This window comes from Pygoscelis adeliae, unplaced genomic scaffold (genome assembly GCF_000699105.1).
Source record: "Pygoscelis adeliae isolate BGI_AS28 unplaced genomic scaffold, ASM69910v1 Scaffold386, whole genome shotgun sequence".
Taxonomy (NCBI): Eukaryota; Metazoa; Chordata; class Aves; order Sphenisciformes; family Spheniscidae; genus Pygoscelis; species Pygoscelis adeliae.
Window position 1 is genome coordinate 2,905,121 of NW_008824940.1, and position 17,643 is coordinate 2,922,763.

Here is a 17,643-nt window from a genome sequence, read left to right on the forward strand (position 1 = left end):
CCCCCCCCCCCCACTTGGTAACTTTTACTTTTGTTGTTTAAAGAATCTCAAATACAAGAAATATTTCTTCTGCAGCTTCACAAGTCAGTTTTCCCAAATATGCGTATTGCCACCATTTGCCGTTACAGATTGCATTTAAAATGAACAAACAGCAGCATATTAAGAGCGATGTGCAAGTCATGACTACAGTGTAGATACATTTCATTAGACTCTGGCAATTCTTTAACCAACTTTTCTTCTAACACAAATAAGTCAAGTCATCTCTCTAATCAGCCAACCTCCCAACATCAAAAGTGAAACAGGATGCCTGAGGTTAGCAAACACCTCTGAGGCAAACACCTTTAACAAACCTGTTGGGAGGAATTCATAGCAGTAAAAAGCTATTCCAAAAGTCTAGCTTTTCTTCATAAAATTCTCCAAGAATCAGAAAAATTCCAGTACTTTGTTGATATTCCACATGATATTACAAAACAACCAGGGCAACACAACAATGTATTCATCCTAGAATGATTTTATGAAACTACAAAATACCAAGAGAATGTTATGTGGCACATCAAGGAGTTTAAAAATAGTTAAGCATCTTTAAACTCATTTCTTCCCCTCTTGCCACTCAGTGCTACAGCTTGAGCTTGCTTTTCATTTTTTCCCCACTGCAGCTTAACCTCTTTCAAGGTAACCCTCCATTACAGAGTAGGTTGCAATGTATGTCAGTTGAATTGCAGTCCGAGTCAAACTTACAAGGACAAACTATGGAAAAGAATCACAACAAGCGTGAACGTAACTGCGGAAGAGTCAAAAAAATGAATGTGTAAGAACTACAGGCTTGGGCTAACAAGATTGTTATTTGCTAATTACCTTGGAGTTACACCATCTACATGAAACACTCTCTCATCTTCATTCTTCAGTCTCTCTTTTCTTCTCCTTTCTATATCATGCCGTAGATCATTTGGATCTTCTAACACTCTTATAATGTTCTAGTTAAGAGGAAGGGTTAAAGTCAAGTTAGCTACTAATAACTAAACACTGATGTGATTCTGTCCTTCAGGGGTGGCATCCTGTATATAATCTTGTTAATGTAGTTCAACTGTCTGCACATAGGATGGATTCACATCAACCCAAGGATCCAAAATCCAAAACAATAACAGTAGTCGTCCTAAACAATCACCCTTTCTTGAACCATCTGCCTTTTTACAAGTTTCCAAACAACAGTGAACAGAGCACTGGAATTCTGCATGGAGTTGCCAAGGCAAAAACATTCACATAAATTCCAGTAAATCTTAAGAAGTTCTACTATTCTTAATTAAGTTGAATCTCCACATACCTGTACTATAGAAAAAAAATAGTAACTAAATCATAGTAAGCATAGCTTGAAAGGGGAAGACGGAAAAATCTTATGTCCCTGGATGAAAGCATGGGCTAAAATAGCATTCTGAGGAATTATGTGGATGTCAGGCCATTCTAACATTAGCGTAGAAGTAACATTAAGGCTTTTTCTAATCTCAGGGGGAAAGCAAGAGCCACATGTCAGCCACCTACTTAGTATTTACACTATTTAAAAACAGACATGAGTTCAAGCAGCAGGAATACCCACTCTCCAGCTACGCTGGAGAACGCACCTGCATTTTACTCATCGGTGAACACAGCCTACTTGCACCATTGTGGTATCTGTAAATATGTTCAAGTGTGCATTTCTTTCAAAATACTCAGAACTACTGATGGTCTTTCAAAGCATGTAAAAGTGACTTAACAATAGCAAGGGGAAAATGTTGTTTACATCTATATCATTTGAACTTACTGTTTGCCAAAAAAGTTAAGTAATCAAGATACCTGGGGAGATTCAGATGGCACGGTTCGTTTGTTCTGAAGTTCTGCTAGAGACATGTCTATCCTCCTGGAACACAAAAATATTACATAAAAACAAGTGCCATCAGTATAAATAGCAAAGCATTATTGACCAACTACAGAATTCTTTACAGACCACGGGCAGGTAGTTTAGAATCATAGAATCATTAAGGTTGGAAGAGACCTCCAAGATCATCGAGTCCAACCATCAACCCAACACCACCATGCCCACTAAACCATGTCCCTAAGCGCCTCATCTACACGTCTTTTAAATCCCTCCAGGGATGGGGACTCAACCACTTCCCTGGGCAGCCTGTTCCAATGTTTAACCACTCTTTCAGTAAAGAAATCTTTCCTCACGTCCAATCTAAACCTCCCCTGGCACAACTTGAGGCCATTTTCTCTCGTCCTATTGCTAGTTACCTGGGAGAAGAGACTGACACCCACCTCGCTACAGCCTCCTTTCAGGGAGTTGTAGAGAGCGATGAGGTCTCCCCTCAGCCTCCTTTTCTCCAGCCTAAACAACCCCAGCTCCCTCAGCCGCTCCTCATAAGACTTGTTCTCCAGACCCCGCACCAGCCTCGTTGCCCTTCTCTGGACACGCTCCAACATCTCAACGTCCTTCTTGCAGTGAGGGGCCCAAAACTGAACACAGTATTCGAGGGGCAGCCTCACCAGTGCCGAGTACAGGGGCACGATCAATTCCCTCCTCCTGCTAGCCACACTATTTCTGATACAGGCCAGGATGCCATTGGCCTTCTTGGCCACCTGGGCACACTGCCGGCTCACGTTCAGCCGGCTGTCGACCAACACCCCCAGGTCCTTTTCCGACAGGCAGCTTTCCAGCCACTCCTCCCCAAGCCTGTAGCGCTGCATGGGGTTGTTGTGGCCGAAGTGCAGGACCCGGTACTTGGCCTTGTTGAATCTCATACAGTTGGCCTTGGCCCATCGATCCAGCCTGTCCAGGTCCCTCTGCAGAGCCTTCCTACCCTCGAGCAGATCAACACTGTTTAGAGTCAGTGAAGAAACACTTTACATTGTGTAAAGTCTCCTGAAGATTAACAACCTTAATGCAAATAAATTAAGGCAAAAGGCACATCAATTACCTGTGAATTTCTGGATCCAAACGTATTTTAACTTCATTCATATTTGCAACTGGTTTATCCTGAATTTTTGAGAACCGTTCATGTAGAGTTATGTCAGAAGATGTAAAATAATTTGCTATGAAGAGATATTAAATACAAGAATGTTTATTTGTAGTATTTGAAACGCACAGTGGGAAATTGTATCTTTTAAAAGATTAACTCTTAAGGACACCAAGACAACTTCTGAGATTAAATTTCAGACTATTTCCACTTGCACTCTAACATTCACAAATGACAGATTAGGCCAGCCCAACTTAGACACCCTTCTTATTTAAGAAGATTAAGCTGAACAGAAAGTTAACTATTTGTCAGCTCTATCATGGTAGTACTCAAATGACTAGAATCTATAAATAAAGTTCAACACCGAACATGATGCAGCAGTCTAAACACTAGTCTGAAAAGTTAAAGGAACTGTATATAACTAGGAAGTTGCAACTACAGCAAAGCTCCTTTTCTCTTTTCTTGTTCCTAAACAAGCAGGTTAGTCTTAACTGTAAAATCCTTTTGACCTTAACGCTCCACAATAATGCCTCTATTATGGACTGAGACCTTCTTACAATCGTTCTCCACCCAACTACTTTAAATCCTCAACCTACATTTTCCTTAAACAATACAGAATGAAGTCAAAAGGCAAACACCTGAGATTTACAAGGACAGCATATCTAATTCATTAGATTTGGTTTTAATAATTATAAATACATAAACACATACATATACCCCAAATATTACAGCCACCTTTAACTTGATGGATAATTGTGATTATTTCCTGAGTAAATTCTCTTGATGGGTCGTTTTCAACATTTTGTGTTACAGATTCCATGTGCTCAAACACCGGGTGAAAATTTTCGTTTTTTCTGCCAACAGCAACCAGATCATGTGACATCTGTCTCTCTGTAGTATGACTAGAAGCAGTCCTAGAATAAAAATTTGCAGAAATTCACTTTAAAAGAATTCACTATATCTGAAAACTTCAAATAGATGAGCAGAACAAAACAGTAAATTAAGAAGTTCATTTTAGGAATAAATGTGATGAAACAGAAATCTCATTTTGTTCCTTTTAATTAAAAAACTCCTAAGGCCATAAGGAAGAAAAGCTATAATAAAATACAAAGAGATATGACTACATTCTCAGGAATCCTTGTTTCAGTGAAGTAGGTAATACAAAATTTGTGAATTTTAAAACTTAATTCATCTAGATTATCAAATAAAACAGGCAAATGAAGATCCTGATATACTACTTCAGTATAATTCTGGAAAGCAATTATGCGTGTGTCTTTGTTTAGAAGGAACAACCAGACAATTTTCAAGAACAGTTCAGAGATGTAAAAAATTCCATGGCATCTTTGGGAACTGAATCATCACTTGAGCCTAGTGAAACAGCTTTCCAGTGGCAGTGTGTGAACTTAAGAACATGTTTAGCATCCTTCTGTCAAATTTTGTTCAGTCTAAGTAAGTTTACGCCCCAAATGGCTGCATTGCTGCTTAAGACTTATTTTGACAAGGAAGGTAACACTTCAAAAATCCTTGTTGCAAGGAAAATGCTCGTTCTTCAGAAAGATAGAGGATTCAAACAGCCCATGTAAAAGCTTTTAGGATAAAGCCTCTGTTTACTGTGCATTCTGCAAAGTGATTATGTGCCTGCCCATCCTGTATTTGAAGCATACAAAACTATAATTTCATACAAAAACTGTATCAGAATTAGCCTCTAGCAGGTGCCAGAAGTCATCTATTTGCCCCCAGTAAGCTGGAAATAAATGCATGCAAGAGGGAATCCAAACAATCTCAACTGTAGATGATTTGAATTATCTACCTGCTCCCCAGGTTTATAAAGAAAGTATTCTTCTCAGCAGAGTCATTTCAAGTCAGGTGTTTGTTAAATGCCTAAAGTAGGCAGCATGAATATTCCCAGTCATCAGCTTCTGCAAAATTAGTGTTCTCATCTTTAAAAAAATAAAATATTTAGCACTTTTGGCTGTGGAAGCAAGCCTTCCACACATGAAATTAGCTGTAATCAATGCAGTAGTTTCTTCAGTCTGCAAATAATTACCATGTCCATTGTGCATGACTTTCAAAAACAGCAGCAAGAGGCTACTAGATACAGGAATCATCCTGTGGGCTTGCAACAAAACCCAATAATAATTATTTTCCTTACAGTATTGTTCAGGAAGTTACGTGCTTGTCCTAGCTGGGGCGGGGGGGATTACTCCACTGCCCTTTCCTCAGTCTTTAATGTTAGCCCCTTATGTGCAGACAATAACTTGTCTTTGTAACTCTCCATTGTATTACGTGTTTCTGAAATATTGGAAAGGGAAGAAAATTGATAGAGATGTTTTATTTGGGACAAGAGGCAAAATACCTTTAAAATGAAGGCTGATCATTTTGGAAGGGAAGGTAATCCCTTCCAAAAGGGGTTACTGCCATTATATGACATTCTTGCCTGCAACAGCAAGCCAACAAACCAGAAAGCCTGCAAAAATCTACACAAACCAAGCTGCTTACTCTCTACCATGTATCCATCATCTAGGTTTTCATAATATTACCACTTTTTTCCAATTCAGCAGACGCTGGGAATGCTAAAGGCAACCACAAGCATTACACAGAAGATAGACAGAAGCAGACTCTACTGCTTTTCAGTTCTGATGCCTCAACAGATTGCCACTTCATTTGTTACAACAATAAATAACATAATCCAGGGATCTCTAATTTTTCGACAGCGTTATTGAACTTGAGATATTGAACATCTGAACATGTGCCTGAGATTTATATAGTTTAAAGGTTATCTGGTTTTCAGAAGAAATGAGGGATGACTCAATAGTCAGAAAAATGCCATCATATTTCAAAAGAAAGCACAGGACTAGGCTTTTCTGCTTTTGGTATTTTTTTTTTTTAAATAAAAGTAACACATTTACTTATGATAAGCAGCTTTTAACTACAGGTTTGTATCAGGCATATCTGCTCTTTCTACTTCCTACTACATCTCCAGGAAATGAACTGGGGGGCGGGGGGAGGACTGATTGTTTTTTAATAGAAGTAGGCTGTAAATTTCCAGTCCAGGCAAGTTGACATTTTAAATGAAATAAAATTAAAAAGGTACAACCTTAGTTTGTCCTGGTTACCACTTAAAGAAACCATGCTTTCCTCCAATATTCATAAACTGTAAAGAGACAGGAAGAAAGAATAAGAGGCGAGGGGAAACCAGTACCTGTACTTCGTCACCATTTTCTTCATATCCACTTTGATTGTGAGACGTTCCCTCCTACAGTTGACATCTGACATTTTCACATCTGAAACAGTATGACTTGAATCATGCTGGCTATCGGAGGAATCTACTTTTTTCCTGAATTCCCCTTCTTTCCTTACTCTTTCCTTCGGTTTGTTTTTAAAAGATCTCAGATCAACATCCATTTTGGAAGAGTTAATACAAGCATCGCAGCCCTTCTTTGAACTATATTTAACAGGTACTTCGACATGCCCTTCTTCAGTCCATCTCGCTCTTCCACCGCTAAAGTAATCTAACTCTTTGCTGTTCCGGGCACCCTTAGAAGAACCGTATTTCTGGTCTTCCTGCTTCACATACTTCTGAGCTCTATCATCTGAAAAAGCCTTTTCCCCATCTGGATGCCTGCGTCGTTTGTGACTGTACTCATAGGCTATCTTTGTGACAAAACCCTCCGAGTACTCCCTTTCAGCCGATCGGTGGGACTGGGCACCCAGATTTCTTTGCTCCTCCTTTTCTTGGTAGGGTGGAAAAGAACGTTCTTGCTTCCACTTGGAATTTCTTGCTACTTCTCCACCGTCATACCTCTCCATTTCTTTAGCCCTTTTAGACGTGTGCCCATATTCTCTGTAATCGTGATCTTCAGGATACCTGTGTTGACATAAAGCAATTTACACTTGCACTAGAGAAGAAAGCGAGAACTTATATGTGCAGAATGTTGGACAGGAGAATGCGTGGCAAGTTAACCCACAATCCCTCACGCCAAGGTACAGATGTGCAGGGGCTCTTAAGAGGGAAATATTATCCTTTCATACTCTAGCCATCAATACGATTTACTTAAAAGACAAATACTTCACTACTACCAGTCGCCCATAATTAAACTACAAAGTGGCCAACGTGTTTCAAGGTGGATATCTTCAACTATAATGAAAACAGACTTTCACTTGAGGCTTTACACCACAATACCCAGGTTTTAATTATTTTATTCCTATACCTCTTCTGTAAAGAGCTCCTTGCCGTAAATTCATCAGAAATTCTTCTGGGTGACTGACCGTACTTCTCTTCATGTAACCTCTGGTGCCTCAAGTCATCTTCATGCCATTTTCTTTCAAGTTTACATGAAGCCCCTAACGGTCTATGAAAAGGTTTCATTCCTTTTTCATTTCCAGTGACTTTGTAGTGCTCAAACATGTATCTTTCTTCCATTTTGTGTTGGTAAAACGGACGATCATGCTCTTTATATGGTATTTCCGAGTATTTTGGTGGTAACTGGCATCTCCTATTGCTTTCAGTTCTTTCAGACGAATGTGTTCTATAGGGCTTATGACTGTAAGTATCTTCCATGGGAATTCTTTTCAGGTTTGGTGAAGGTGATCTACGTTCATATATTCTCTGGTGGTTATTTCCATGAGGTGCAAACCTGGAATTGCTTTGTCCGTATTTTTCATCTTCTGTTCTCCAAGGCATAGGTTTCTTTGGGTCCTTACGAAAGCTTTTATATTCACAGTCATAATTAATATGAGCATGCCTTTGCCTATGGTGCTCTGGACTCCTAAATGTCGGAGATAAGGACCTAAGGCAAAAATAAAATCCACTTTGAGTAGTCCCATAAAATTGAATCAACCTCTTAATGAGAACATCTATTCCCTAAGGAAGTATAGTTTAGTACACGGTTTTAATCAACTGGTAAAAAAATTTAAAAACAAGTCAAGATATTCAAAGTCTCATTTGCCTGGCTAGAGTATCAAGCTTACTTTTACTTTGTTGAAAGTTTTCATAGTAAGAATACCCACTCAAAATACTAGTAAGTCAATCATTTTTCTCTTTGAATTTTTTCATTTAAAACTAAAAATAATTTCATATATATGAAGTTTCCACTACATTGAAAACAACCGTTATGCACATTTTCACACTTCTCAAGCATTCCCTATCTTTTTCAGTGCCAAGAGAAAAAAGGGGAAGGAAAAAAGCATATAAAGAACTACTAAAAAAAAAAAAAGAAAAAGCCTTTTCAGGTTTTCTTTGCATGTCAAAACCACCCCAAAAATGGATTGAAAACATTATAAAATATCCTATTTGAAGTGTCACACAGGTAGGCTTTTTCCTACAGAACAGACCGAGTTTGAAAAAGATTTGGGCTTTTTGTATCATTGTGTGTCCATGTATACATATGCACTTCCACACTTATTGAAGCTTTTGCTATTAAAGCGTTCATTTGCTAAGATCCACTCAATTGCATCACTCTCAGCTTTGCACTTTCACCTAGTTACAAAAATGAAAGCAACCTGTTAAGAGTTCTTTCAGACAAAATCTCCTAAATAAAGAAAAAATAGCACAAGCCACTAGCAAGAACCAGCAAGTAATCCCAGACATAACAGTTCTGCTTGTATTCCAGTATTCACAGTACACTCTCGATACACTCTTTAATAAAAACATCAAAAAATATAAGTTGAAAAAATTCAAGGAAGTAACTTCCTTTGTACACATATTGTAAATGTACAATTTGGCATAACTATTAGCTCCATCTCTGCAAACGAGTTCAAACTCAGAATGACAGATCTTCGTAAAATTATAATGGCTAACTTCCAATAGCATCCATACTGCTGCTGCCGCCCCATGATGTTCTAGTTAAGGTTTGCATTTTAGTGAGAGCTGGGGCATTCCTCCCTGCCCTTCACTCAAAGGACATTCACAGCTCTGACTTTACTATGGAAGTAGATAGGATTTCTCTCTTGAAAAAACAAACAAACAAAAGCCCACACACATTTTTCTATGTTATCCAACAAACTCCCTTGGTCTTGGTCATCACAACTTTTCTGTTTAGAAAAGCAACCCAAAACTAGCAGAAAAGTAGTTTCAGGCTCTTGAAAATTGGATTCCAGCCTCCTAGTTTTAACACTTCAAATCTGTATTGCAAGTCCTAAAAATTAGACAGGTAACTAACAGCGTGAAGTAACCTGGATGTTATTCTGGTGACAAACATCAATGACACATGCTACTAGGCTAGTGTCCAAGAAGAGCAGCACTGACTCCCATGTTTTCAGTTCGCGTTATGCTGTAAGGCATATCTAACTGTGCTAAAGATCAATTTGCGGATCAGCCCCAAAGGCTCAGAAAGCCTGAGGTGTTTGAACTAAGTATTTTAACAGTCGATCTGGCCCTCCCTGTAGACCAAGAGGCAAAACAGGAGTGAGTTACAGACATTAAGTGCACCAGGTGGTGCTTGAGTAAAAATAACCTTAACTGCTTTGGTGCTTGGATTTTGCGCTCAAGGTAGTTCCAAGTCCCGAAACATGCAAGTTGGACAGGGTTCTTGGCAGACAGCAAAAACTTAACACCTCCAGCTTAAAAAAAAATATCATAATAATAAAATTGCAAGTGGGAAAAAATTGCAGAAGGTGTTCAGTTTGGAAAACAAATTATAATTTATAAAATACACTTTACAAATTGCAATTCTGGATGTAATGTTCTTTCTTTCATGCAAGTTTTAAGTCCTAATTATAAATCCTTATATAGAGCTACATTTCGGAACACAAGTTATAGATAAATATTTACCTTGGTTTCCATCGTGGTGATCTTGATCTAGATCTTGTCATCTTCTCTCACGTGTTTATATGAGTTTCTTAAAGCTGTAAAAATTATACAATTTACTAGTCTGATAATAGAATCACACTACAAATTGCAACAGGGACAGTTGTTTTTAACAAGGGTAGTATTACATACTTCAAGGTTGGGGTGAGGCATATTTTTTAGGATATTTTACTTCTACCGCTAATTCCCATTGTAAGGCAAGTAACTTTTTTCCTAATTGATGATCTTAGAACACGGCTTATTTTCTTTATAAAGATTCAAATGTTTGACCATTGCTCCCTTTTTCTCTCCATTTTGTAAAGCTGCCTATTCACTCTGTTTTTAAATGTTAATAATCTCACAAGCAAGCTGCAGCGACTGAAAGAAATGCTGTTAATTGTTAGTATGTATTGAATACTACAGATGATAAGAGAGGGGAGGGATAGCCAGCTTTAAAATCAAGTTTACGAAGAAAAATGTTTTTGTATAAAGTTATATTCTGAACTTCATATATACTGAACTTCAAATTTGTAATATACACTGATATTTTTACATGGTTACAGACCTCCTGTAAGCTTTAACTGCTCCATCAAGTCTTAACTGCTATATCATCCAAATAAAACCACGTACAAAAGATCACTTTTCATTTTTATACTTAACTTGCTAATAACCTACTACCTAGACACACATTTAAATATACAATGGATGCACTATGACAGAAAGCACTGCTCTCGAATCCTGGAAGTAGCTCTGGGCATCCCTTCTCATAAAAGCTATGGAAGAATGAGAAAAATATCGGTGGAATCTACCCTTCTTGCTCTTCTTTGCAAAAAGATACTAGAAACTTGGAAAACAAGTGATGGAAGGATATACAAACTCACCAGTAACTTGACTGGTGAATAGGAATGGAATGATTATGCATTATTTAGCAGACACAAGGATTAAAGCAGAGTGAAATTATCAGGTAACTGGTTAAAAGTTTGAATTTGGACCACATAACCCTGCCTACAGCTCCTAATTACCACAAGATGCTGTAAAGGCCAGAAATATAAATAGATCCAAAAACAGATCCATCAACAGCTCTGAAATTAATGAACAATGAGTCACTTGAAACTGGAAGAATATGCCCTGGTCAATGTTACTCTATATGTGCTCTGGTATTTTCTGTAAGTATTTGCTCAGAAACACTCATGGAGCCATAAAACTAGTCTGGACTGGCCAAGTATGGCCTTTTTGACACTCCCAGTGCTCGAATCATTTCTTTAACTAAATCTTTTACCTGACCAACTAAAATTGAAAGGGAAGAAAACAACAGCAAACTTTAAGGCATGTAAGGAACCTGGAGAAGTAGCGCGCACCCACATGCCTGACCCAGTGCCTCGCTTCCCCCCACCCCCAGTCACACTAATTGGTCAAATAAAATATTACCCCTTGCTACATCTGATTTTTTGTATGATCAGCTCATGGCTAAAACAGCAGTATCTTAGAGGAGAACGTACAGCATACTTCTGATGCCTACCACCACAGGTGGACGTCAGACAAGCCATCTACTACATTTCAGAGTGATTCTGGAAACATTCACTTCCTGCTCATTAAGCTGCACCATAAGCTAACCAGACAATTATTTGCAAGACATCGCAATAGCTTAGTTCTGGAGAAAACCCTCTTGAATTTATTTTTTAAAATCTCAAAAGTCTCCTGTTTACCATGACAGTATTTGCTCTGCAATGAATCTTTCCATGTGATGAGGCATGAAGTTGCAAGGGATAGCGAAGCAAAAAAACCCCTGAACAACCCCAAAGTACCCCAAAGACAACGTATAGTATTTGTTCCCCGAACTTTCAAATATGAAGTTAGCATTGCCTCTTAGATCCTAAATGCATATATCTGAGGACTGCATAGCATGAATTAACTTCAGGCCCTTTGCTTACTCGAAGATCATACTAGCCAAACTTAAATATGATGCTCCAATGGCAGTACTCATATTAAATATTATCTTTCAAATAAAAGCAATATGGTGACCAAAATACTGTCCTATTTTTCACCCATAAAAACACCCCTTAACAAACTGAACAGTATTTCAGAAACAAAAAACCACACCCCCGGCTAACATTTCAAAGAGGTGCATGTCCCACAAGCTTCAAAGATTCACTACTACCCTCTCTTCTTGTAAACTTTAAAAAGTGAGTTTTATATGCCGTTCAAATTCTTTCCATCTTCCCTTCAGTTCTGAACTTTATCCTTCATTTTCAAGTGATTATGTAAACACCAAAAAGAGAAAAGTACCATTAAACCCCACCCAACCATCGTACAGAACCTGATCTGCCAGGATCTCTCATCACAGACCCATCAAGCTAGAAACTGAACATACATAACGAGAGATTCCTTATTCTTTCCAGACTGGCTAAACAATCGTACTAAAAGCGTGAGAAGGATAGCGATAGCATGTCCTAGATCTTGCCTTAGGATAAAGATACTACTGTATTTTCTACTGTAATGTCCCATTAAGACACTCCTTTTTTTTTACTGGAAACAAAGTGTTCATTTGTTTCAATGTGCCTCCTAAAAAGTGACCCACGCAAATGACTTCCTCACAGCGAGATTCAAGATGCAATACGCAGCATACGAAGGCAGCATACCCAATCAAGACTCCCAGTGTAACACCAGAATCACAAATTAATCTATACAGAATTTGTAAGCGCATTGCTAAATTCAGGTTTAAATCATCTCACCTAGACTAGCAATATGGTTCCATTCCAAAAAGGAAGCTTTTTGTAGGATCGTCCCGGGTAGCAAGCCTGTCTATAGCAGAATTACTTGAATCACGTGAAGGCCCTACGGTTCCCAAGTCAGCCATCCAGGTGCTTCTGAAAGGCCAGGTCATGTTGGAGCAGAGGTGCCAGGACCTGCTATGCTCTGGGTTCTGAATTTCGCCAAGTCCCCCGGCTTTATTTTATGGGATGCTATCACTATGAAAACATGAACTTTTTTTTTTCCACTAGGAAGGAATATTAGTAGGTTCATGGTGCTGCTTGTGTTTGTTGTGTTACAACAATAAATGACTCACTGGAGGAGTTATCAGTAACTGTGCTTAGACAGTTTTTAAATATTAATGGGAACCCCACCTTTTATTTTCTTTTCCTTGACTTTTGGAATTGAAATCAGTCAACTTCCCTCTCAGGAGAAATGGCCTCAAGCCTGCTGCCAGCTCTCCTTTGATTCTACCCTTGAGAGATCAGTGCTTTGACAAGTACAAAATTCTTGTAGTATCTATCTACTACAAACCTGAAAGGAGTATCTTGAGAGAAGTAACTGGAAAATGACCAGAAATTGTATGGGATGTGCCAGCCTGAACACACGTTCTTTCAGAAAGGCTATAAATTTTTAACAACTTGCTCTTCTGAACAGAACAATCTTCAATCTCCTTGATTTTCTCCAGCATGAAATCAAGAAATCACAAATGACTGCGGTCATCTAGCTGAATGGAAGGGAACTGGAGCTTTTCCTAATACAAAGAGCCCCACACCAGCAAGCCCCAACCAGCTAAAACCTTGCAGACAGAGCACAGACTGGGTAGAAGTAGTTAACTCTCCTGTAAGCAGACCATAAATACGTGGACTGCTTTACATGCCTTTTGGGTGCCTTCCATCATCCACAACAGATGATGGAAGAAACCTTATGCAGGACACGCAAAGGGCAGGTCAACAGTAGTAGTGCTCACCATCAAAGAGCTGCTCTTCAACTGCCATTTCACCTGTAGTGAAGGGAGATGTCATTCCTCACCCCTTTGTAAGGGATTGGCCAACCGCCATTGCCACTGCCTCCCAAATCTTTCAGAGGAGGAAAGGATAAGCAAGTCTCTCATAGGCTGGGTCACACAGCAGACAGGGAGACAGACACCGACCCTCTCTGCAAAAACTACCCAGCTCACTATTCTCTCACTCTGCCCAAAAAGATAAGGAGCATCTGCAAGCTTTTCATTTGACTGCCTTGTAGGCAGGGATCAACTGAAAGCTGCGAGGGACACACCAAAGCATGTATTGCTGCAGCGTCTGTCAAGAAAGAGAAACCAGGAATTGACAGTCTCAACACTAAGATAGCCAAGTATTTGACAGAAATACAATCAAATTAAAAGCTCAGCTGCAATCCAGACTAAAAAAAAAAAGTAAAGATCTTGAAGCCCACAATACAGAAAGCCATTTATCCTATCCTCAAATGAAAAGTATAGAACTGGCAACTTTTGTACTAGATAAGTTATAATAGCCAATTCAAAGGCTGTCCCGCACAGCTCCCACCCCAGCCATTGTCCAAGCAGGACACAAGCCTAGCATGTTCTTGCCCATTCAGCTTCCAGGCAAATCTTATCACCTCCAACAGCAAATGCCCAGGAAAGAATGTAAGAACAGAGAAACATCTCCCAGCAAACCAGCCTGAACACTTCTGAACCTGCAACAGGACTTCACATCCCCTTCAGCCCTTCTCCCAGTGCTGCACTAGACCATGCATGCACCCATTTATCCCCGATTTTTCTACTAAACATCTTCAACCTCAAAACCACAGCTCCCAATTGGCACCTTCATCCACCACCACCAACCCTGCGGGGGCTGGAAGAAGGATGTCACGACGTGTCCAGTGCAACCCTGCCCCATGCTCCAGCATTGCTGCCACAGCATCACAGAGGTGCCCAGAACAGAGTTACAGCTCTGCCAGCCCATGGAGGTGACTCTGAACTCAAGGCACATCACCTCAGGGCAGGATATATGTGACAGGTTTGAAAACTATGAGATAGAACAGCTGTTTAACTGAAGGACTCACACACCCTGGCTAAGGCAAATGAAACTCAGCTGAGGGATTTCTAAACCATTCACTCTTCTAGACAACACAGCAGGTAACAGATCAATGCAAATGACCAAGATCCAAATTTCCATCCTCAGTTTCCTCACAGCTCACCGATATTCAGTGAGTGCTCTTTTTGATTACAGACCCCTTCTCCTGGGTTTTTGTCACTCTCAGAGCACCTTCCACATCTCCAAGGTTATGCTTTGAATCTCCAAAGTATTTTGTAGCAGGTCTGGCGGCACCTCCATACTACTGCAGCTCCAGTTGCACTGGCAACAGCCTGGAGATGACACCATCAGGGAGATGACAGGGCTATTCCTTCCCCCCCCACCCCCACCCCCTTTCTTCCTCTCTCTCTTTTTTTATCCCATGCTATGTTTACCAAATTTCCTGATCTGGTCCATAGCATCTCCCCCAGCAGCTGTGGCAGAGCGACTGGGAACAGTGGGTAGCGATGGTGGGAGGCATCACCACAAGCCCACACTCCTGCCAAATATGCCACAATCTGAGCGAGGTGAGCTCTGACGCTCCAGTTTCCATGCTGAGAAACAGAGTCTCCCTGGCATCAGGAGCACCCCTCTGGCCTCCCGAAACTGCAGCCACTGCGGCTTTAGAGAATTTTTTGTCCTCCTTCTCAGCTTTAACCTTTTTCTTTGGCACAAGCTGGGAAAGGCAAACTTTACACAGGTTGTATCCCAACACCAAGGATCATTAACAGACAACCAGGCCTCATGCTAGCAAGGTAACCGTCCTATGCAGGGGCGGCACGCAGGCATCACTCCCCTCTGCTTGCTATACAGAATATCTATCTTCATATATATATATAAAAAAGTAAATAAAAATGATTGTTCCCCCTTACACTCCCAGTAGGATGAAGACCTATTACAGAAAGTACAGGCATAGCTGAAGCATGCAGTACTTGTTAATGGACCACTAAACAAATTTTAAACAATTCCTTGGGATACACAGAAAGTATTCCCTTGCCCCTGCGTATTTGAGCAAAAGAATAAAAATAACCGAGTAGATCTACTGAGCATGTAACTTAAGCTCAGTGTGCTCTCGTTTAAAACTAACCCATTTGATGACACTAATTAGCAGGCGATGCCTCACCTTTGCAGAAAAATAGATTACGATCCCAACTTGGAAAGACTGAGCATGATAAATCTGTATCACATAATTTAGGTATTTCACTCTCAAATAAACACTTTTTTTTTTTTTTACACACACACAAAGCACAACCTATAAACACATTGGCAAGCCATTTCTATAACACATTGAATTAGAGGCCTTTAACACACGTCTATTACAGAGCCTTAAATGTCACAGCACGATCCCCAGCCACTTCTGCCTTTCTGTTAAATCCACTGCTATCATAGTCTTAGAGACAAACCACAAGAACTTCCTGCCTACTGAAAGCTCTCCAACATGTACAAGCCATAATGGAGGCCTTTGTTTTTTCACCTTAAGTCACAAAAACACCAGAAAACCAAAAGAAACCCCTTATTTATTCAGAATGGGCAATGCCACACAGCAGCGCTGCCAGAAAGCTGGGAAGTCCGGGCCGCCTTCCCCAGCCACACCGGAGAAATGAGCTGGAAGACTCCCAGCACGTTTCCTCCCTTCCCCACAGACAGCGAGCGCCTGCTGCCACCTGAGAGGAAAAGCAAACCTATCTGTGTGCAACCACATTGATCGCCAGCTTGCTGCGACACCAACCCAGCCTACATTACCTCCTGACAGGTGAACACCCACAAGGCAAGACTGCACTGAAATCAAGCCCATCTCATCACAGCGCGGGCGGAAGGAGAGTTGGTTTGATCACTCTTACAAAAGCAGTGGCAGAAATACCAGTTATTTTGCTGAAGGCAGATGTGGAGGAATGCATGGACATTCATTAAGACAGACAGCTGTTTATCAGGATAACAGGGTGTGCCTCTAAAGGAAGTTAATTAATTTCAGCTCACCTCATCAACACCACTATTAAAAAAAAACAGAAAAATCCTCATAGCTTCTGATTAGTCCTTCAGAGTGGAAAGATCATAACAAGGGGAAAGACTTAGTCATCCATGTTCTCTGCCCCTCTCTGCCCAGCCCTGTGTCTCACAGCCTGCCACAACGTGGCTTCCGTCACCAGAGCTCCTTCCATGCCTTTTGCAAATTTCTTCCCCTCCCTACATGGCGTCCTCTTCCATGCTCTTCCTCCAGCCGTCCACACCCAGCAAAACTTTCACAAAAGATTCACTTTTCCTTGAGGCCCACAAACACACAAAGTAAGCAGGTACTTAAAATCTCCCAGCAATTTGAGCAGCCCTTGTAATTCAGGAACCTAAACTTTATTTGCAAGTGTCTTGGGGCATTTAAGAATTGCAATAAAAATTAGGTGTTGCTGTTCTGGATAGAGTTCAGCCAAGTGAGGAGACTGCCATCACTGATTCCTCCTGAGACATTACTGCCCCCTCAGATGTGTATGAATAATTGCGCATAATCAGCTAAACCAACCGAAGAGGTATCAGAAAACACAGATTTGGTCAAACCAGCACCAGTTCATCTTGCTTTGGTTTGACTCAATCCTGGAAACATATTAAGCTAAACCAAAGCCACACTGAAACTAAGATATGACTGCTATACAAAACCTGTACTGCTTTATTATAAACACACTAACTGGTGTAAATCTGTGCGTGACAACATATAAATTACTAGGAACAGGGCCTGCAGGTATTTATGCCTTGCTCACCTCTGAGGAAAATGCTGTCCTTACAGTAACAGCGAGCAGCGACCTCAGCTCCGCTGTGCTGCTCACCCAGCGGGTTCACAGCAACATGGATTTTCTGGAACCGTCAAGATACGGTGGGCACGGTGCTGACAGCCCCACGGCACCTCTTGTCGCTCCGGCCCCATGCTTTGTTCCTGGCCCTCCCAAACCTCGCTGAATGCTTGAGCTACATGCATCCTATCGCAAAATGCACACGCACTGATGTGTATACACATATATACAGACATACACAGACAGACACACACACGGGGAGAGGC

General features: G+C 40.5%; 1 protein-coding gene across 1 annotated transcript; it reads right to left on the bottom strand.

Moving 5' to 3' along the window:
* Positions 1 to 851: 851 nt before the first annotated feature.
* On the bottom strand, positions 852 to 9,834 carry LOC103918223 (chromosome unknown open reading frame, human CXorf23). Its single transcript, XM_009325487.1, has 7 exons — positions 9,760 to 9,834; positions 7,199 to 7,777; positions 6,190 to 6,855; positions 3,723 to 3,901; positions 2,949 to 3,063; positions 1,828 to 1,891; positions 852 to 974 (listed from the first exon to the last, which is right to left on the bottom strand). The coding sequence occupies exons 1-7, from the start codon at positions 9,798 to 9,800 to the stop codon at positions 852 to 854; spliced, it is 1,767 nt and encodes a 588-aa protein (XP_009323762.1). The 5' UTR covers positions 9,801 to 9,834.
* Between the last annotated feature and the right edge of the window lie 7,809 nt (positions 9,835 to 17,643).

Coding starts and splice junctions, on each gene's coding strand:
- LOC103918223 (XM_009325487.1), bottom strand. CDS start 9,800: ATGACAAGATCTAGATCAAGATCACCACGATGGAAACCAAG. Junction 3,902..6,189: donor AAAATGGTGACGAAGTACAG/GTACTGGTTTCC, acceptor TTTTTATTCTAG/GACTGCTTCTAGTCATACTA. Junction 975..1,827: donor TGCCATCTGAATCTCCCCAG/GTATCTTGATTA, acceptor CCTCTTAACTAG/AACATTATAAGAGTGTTAGA.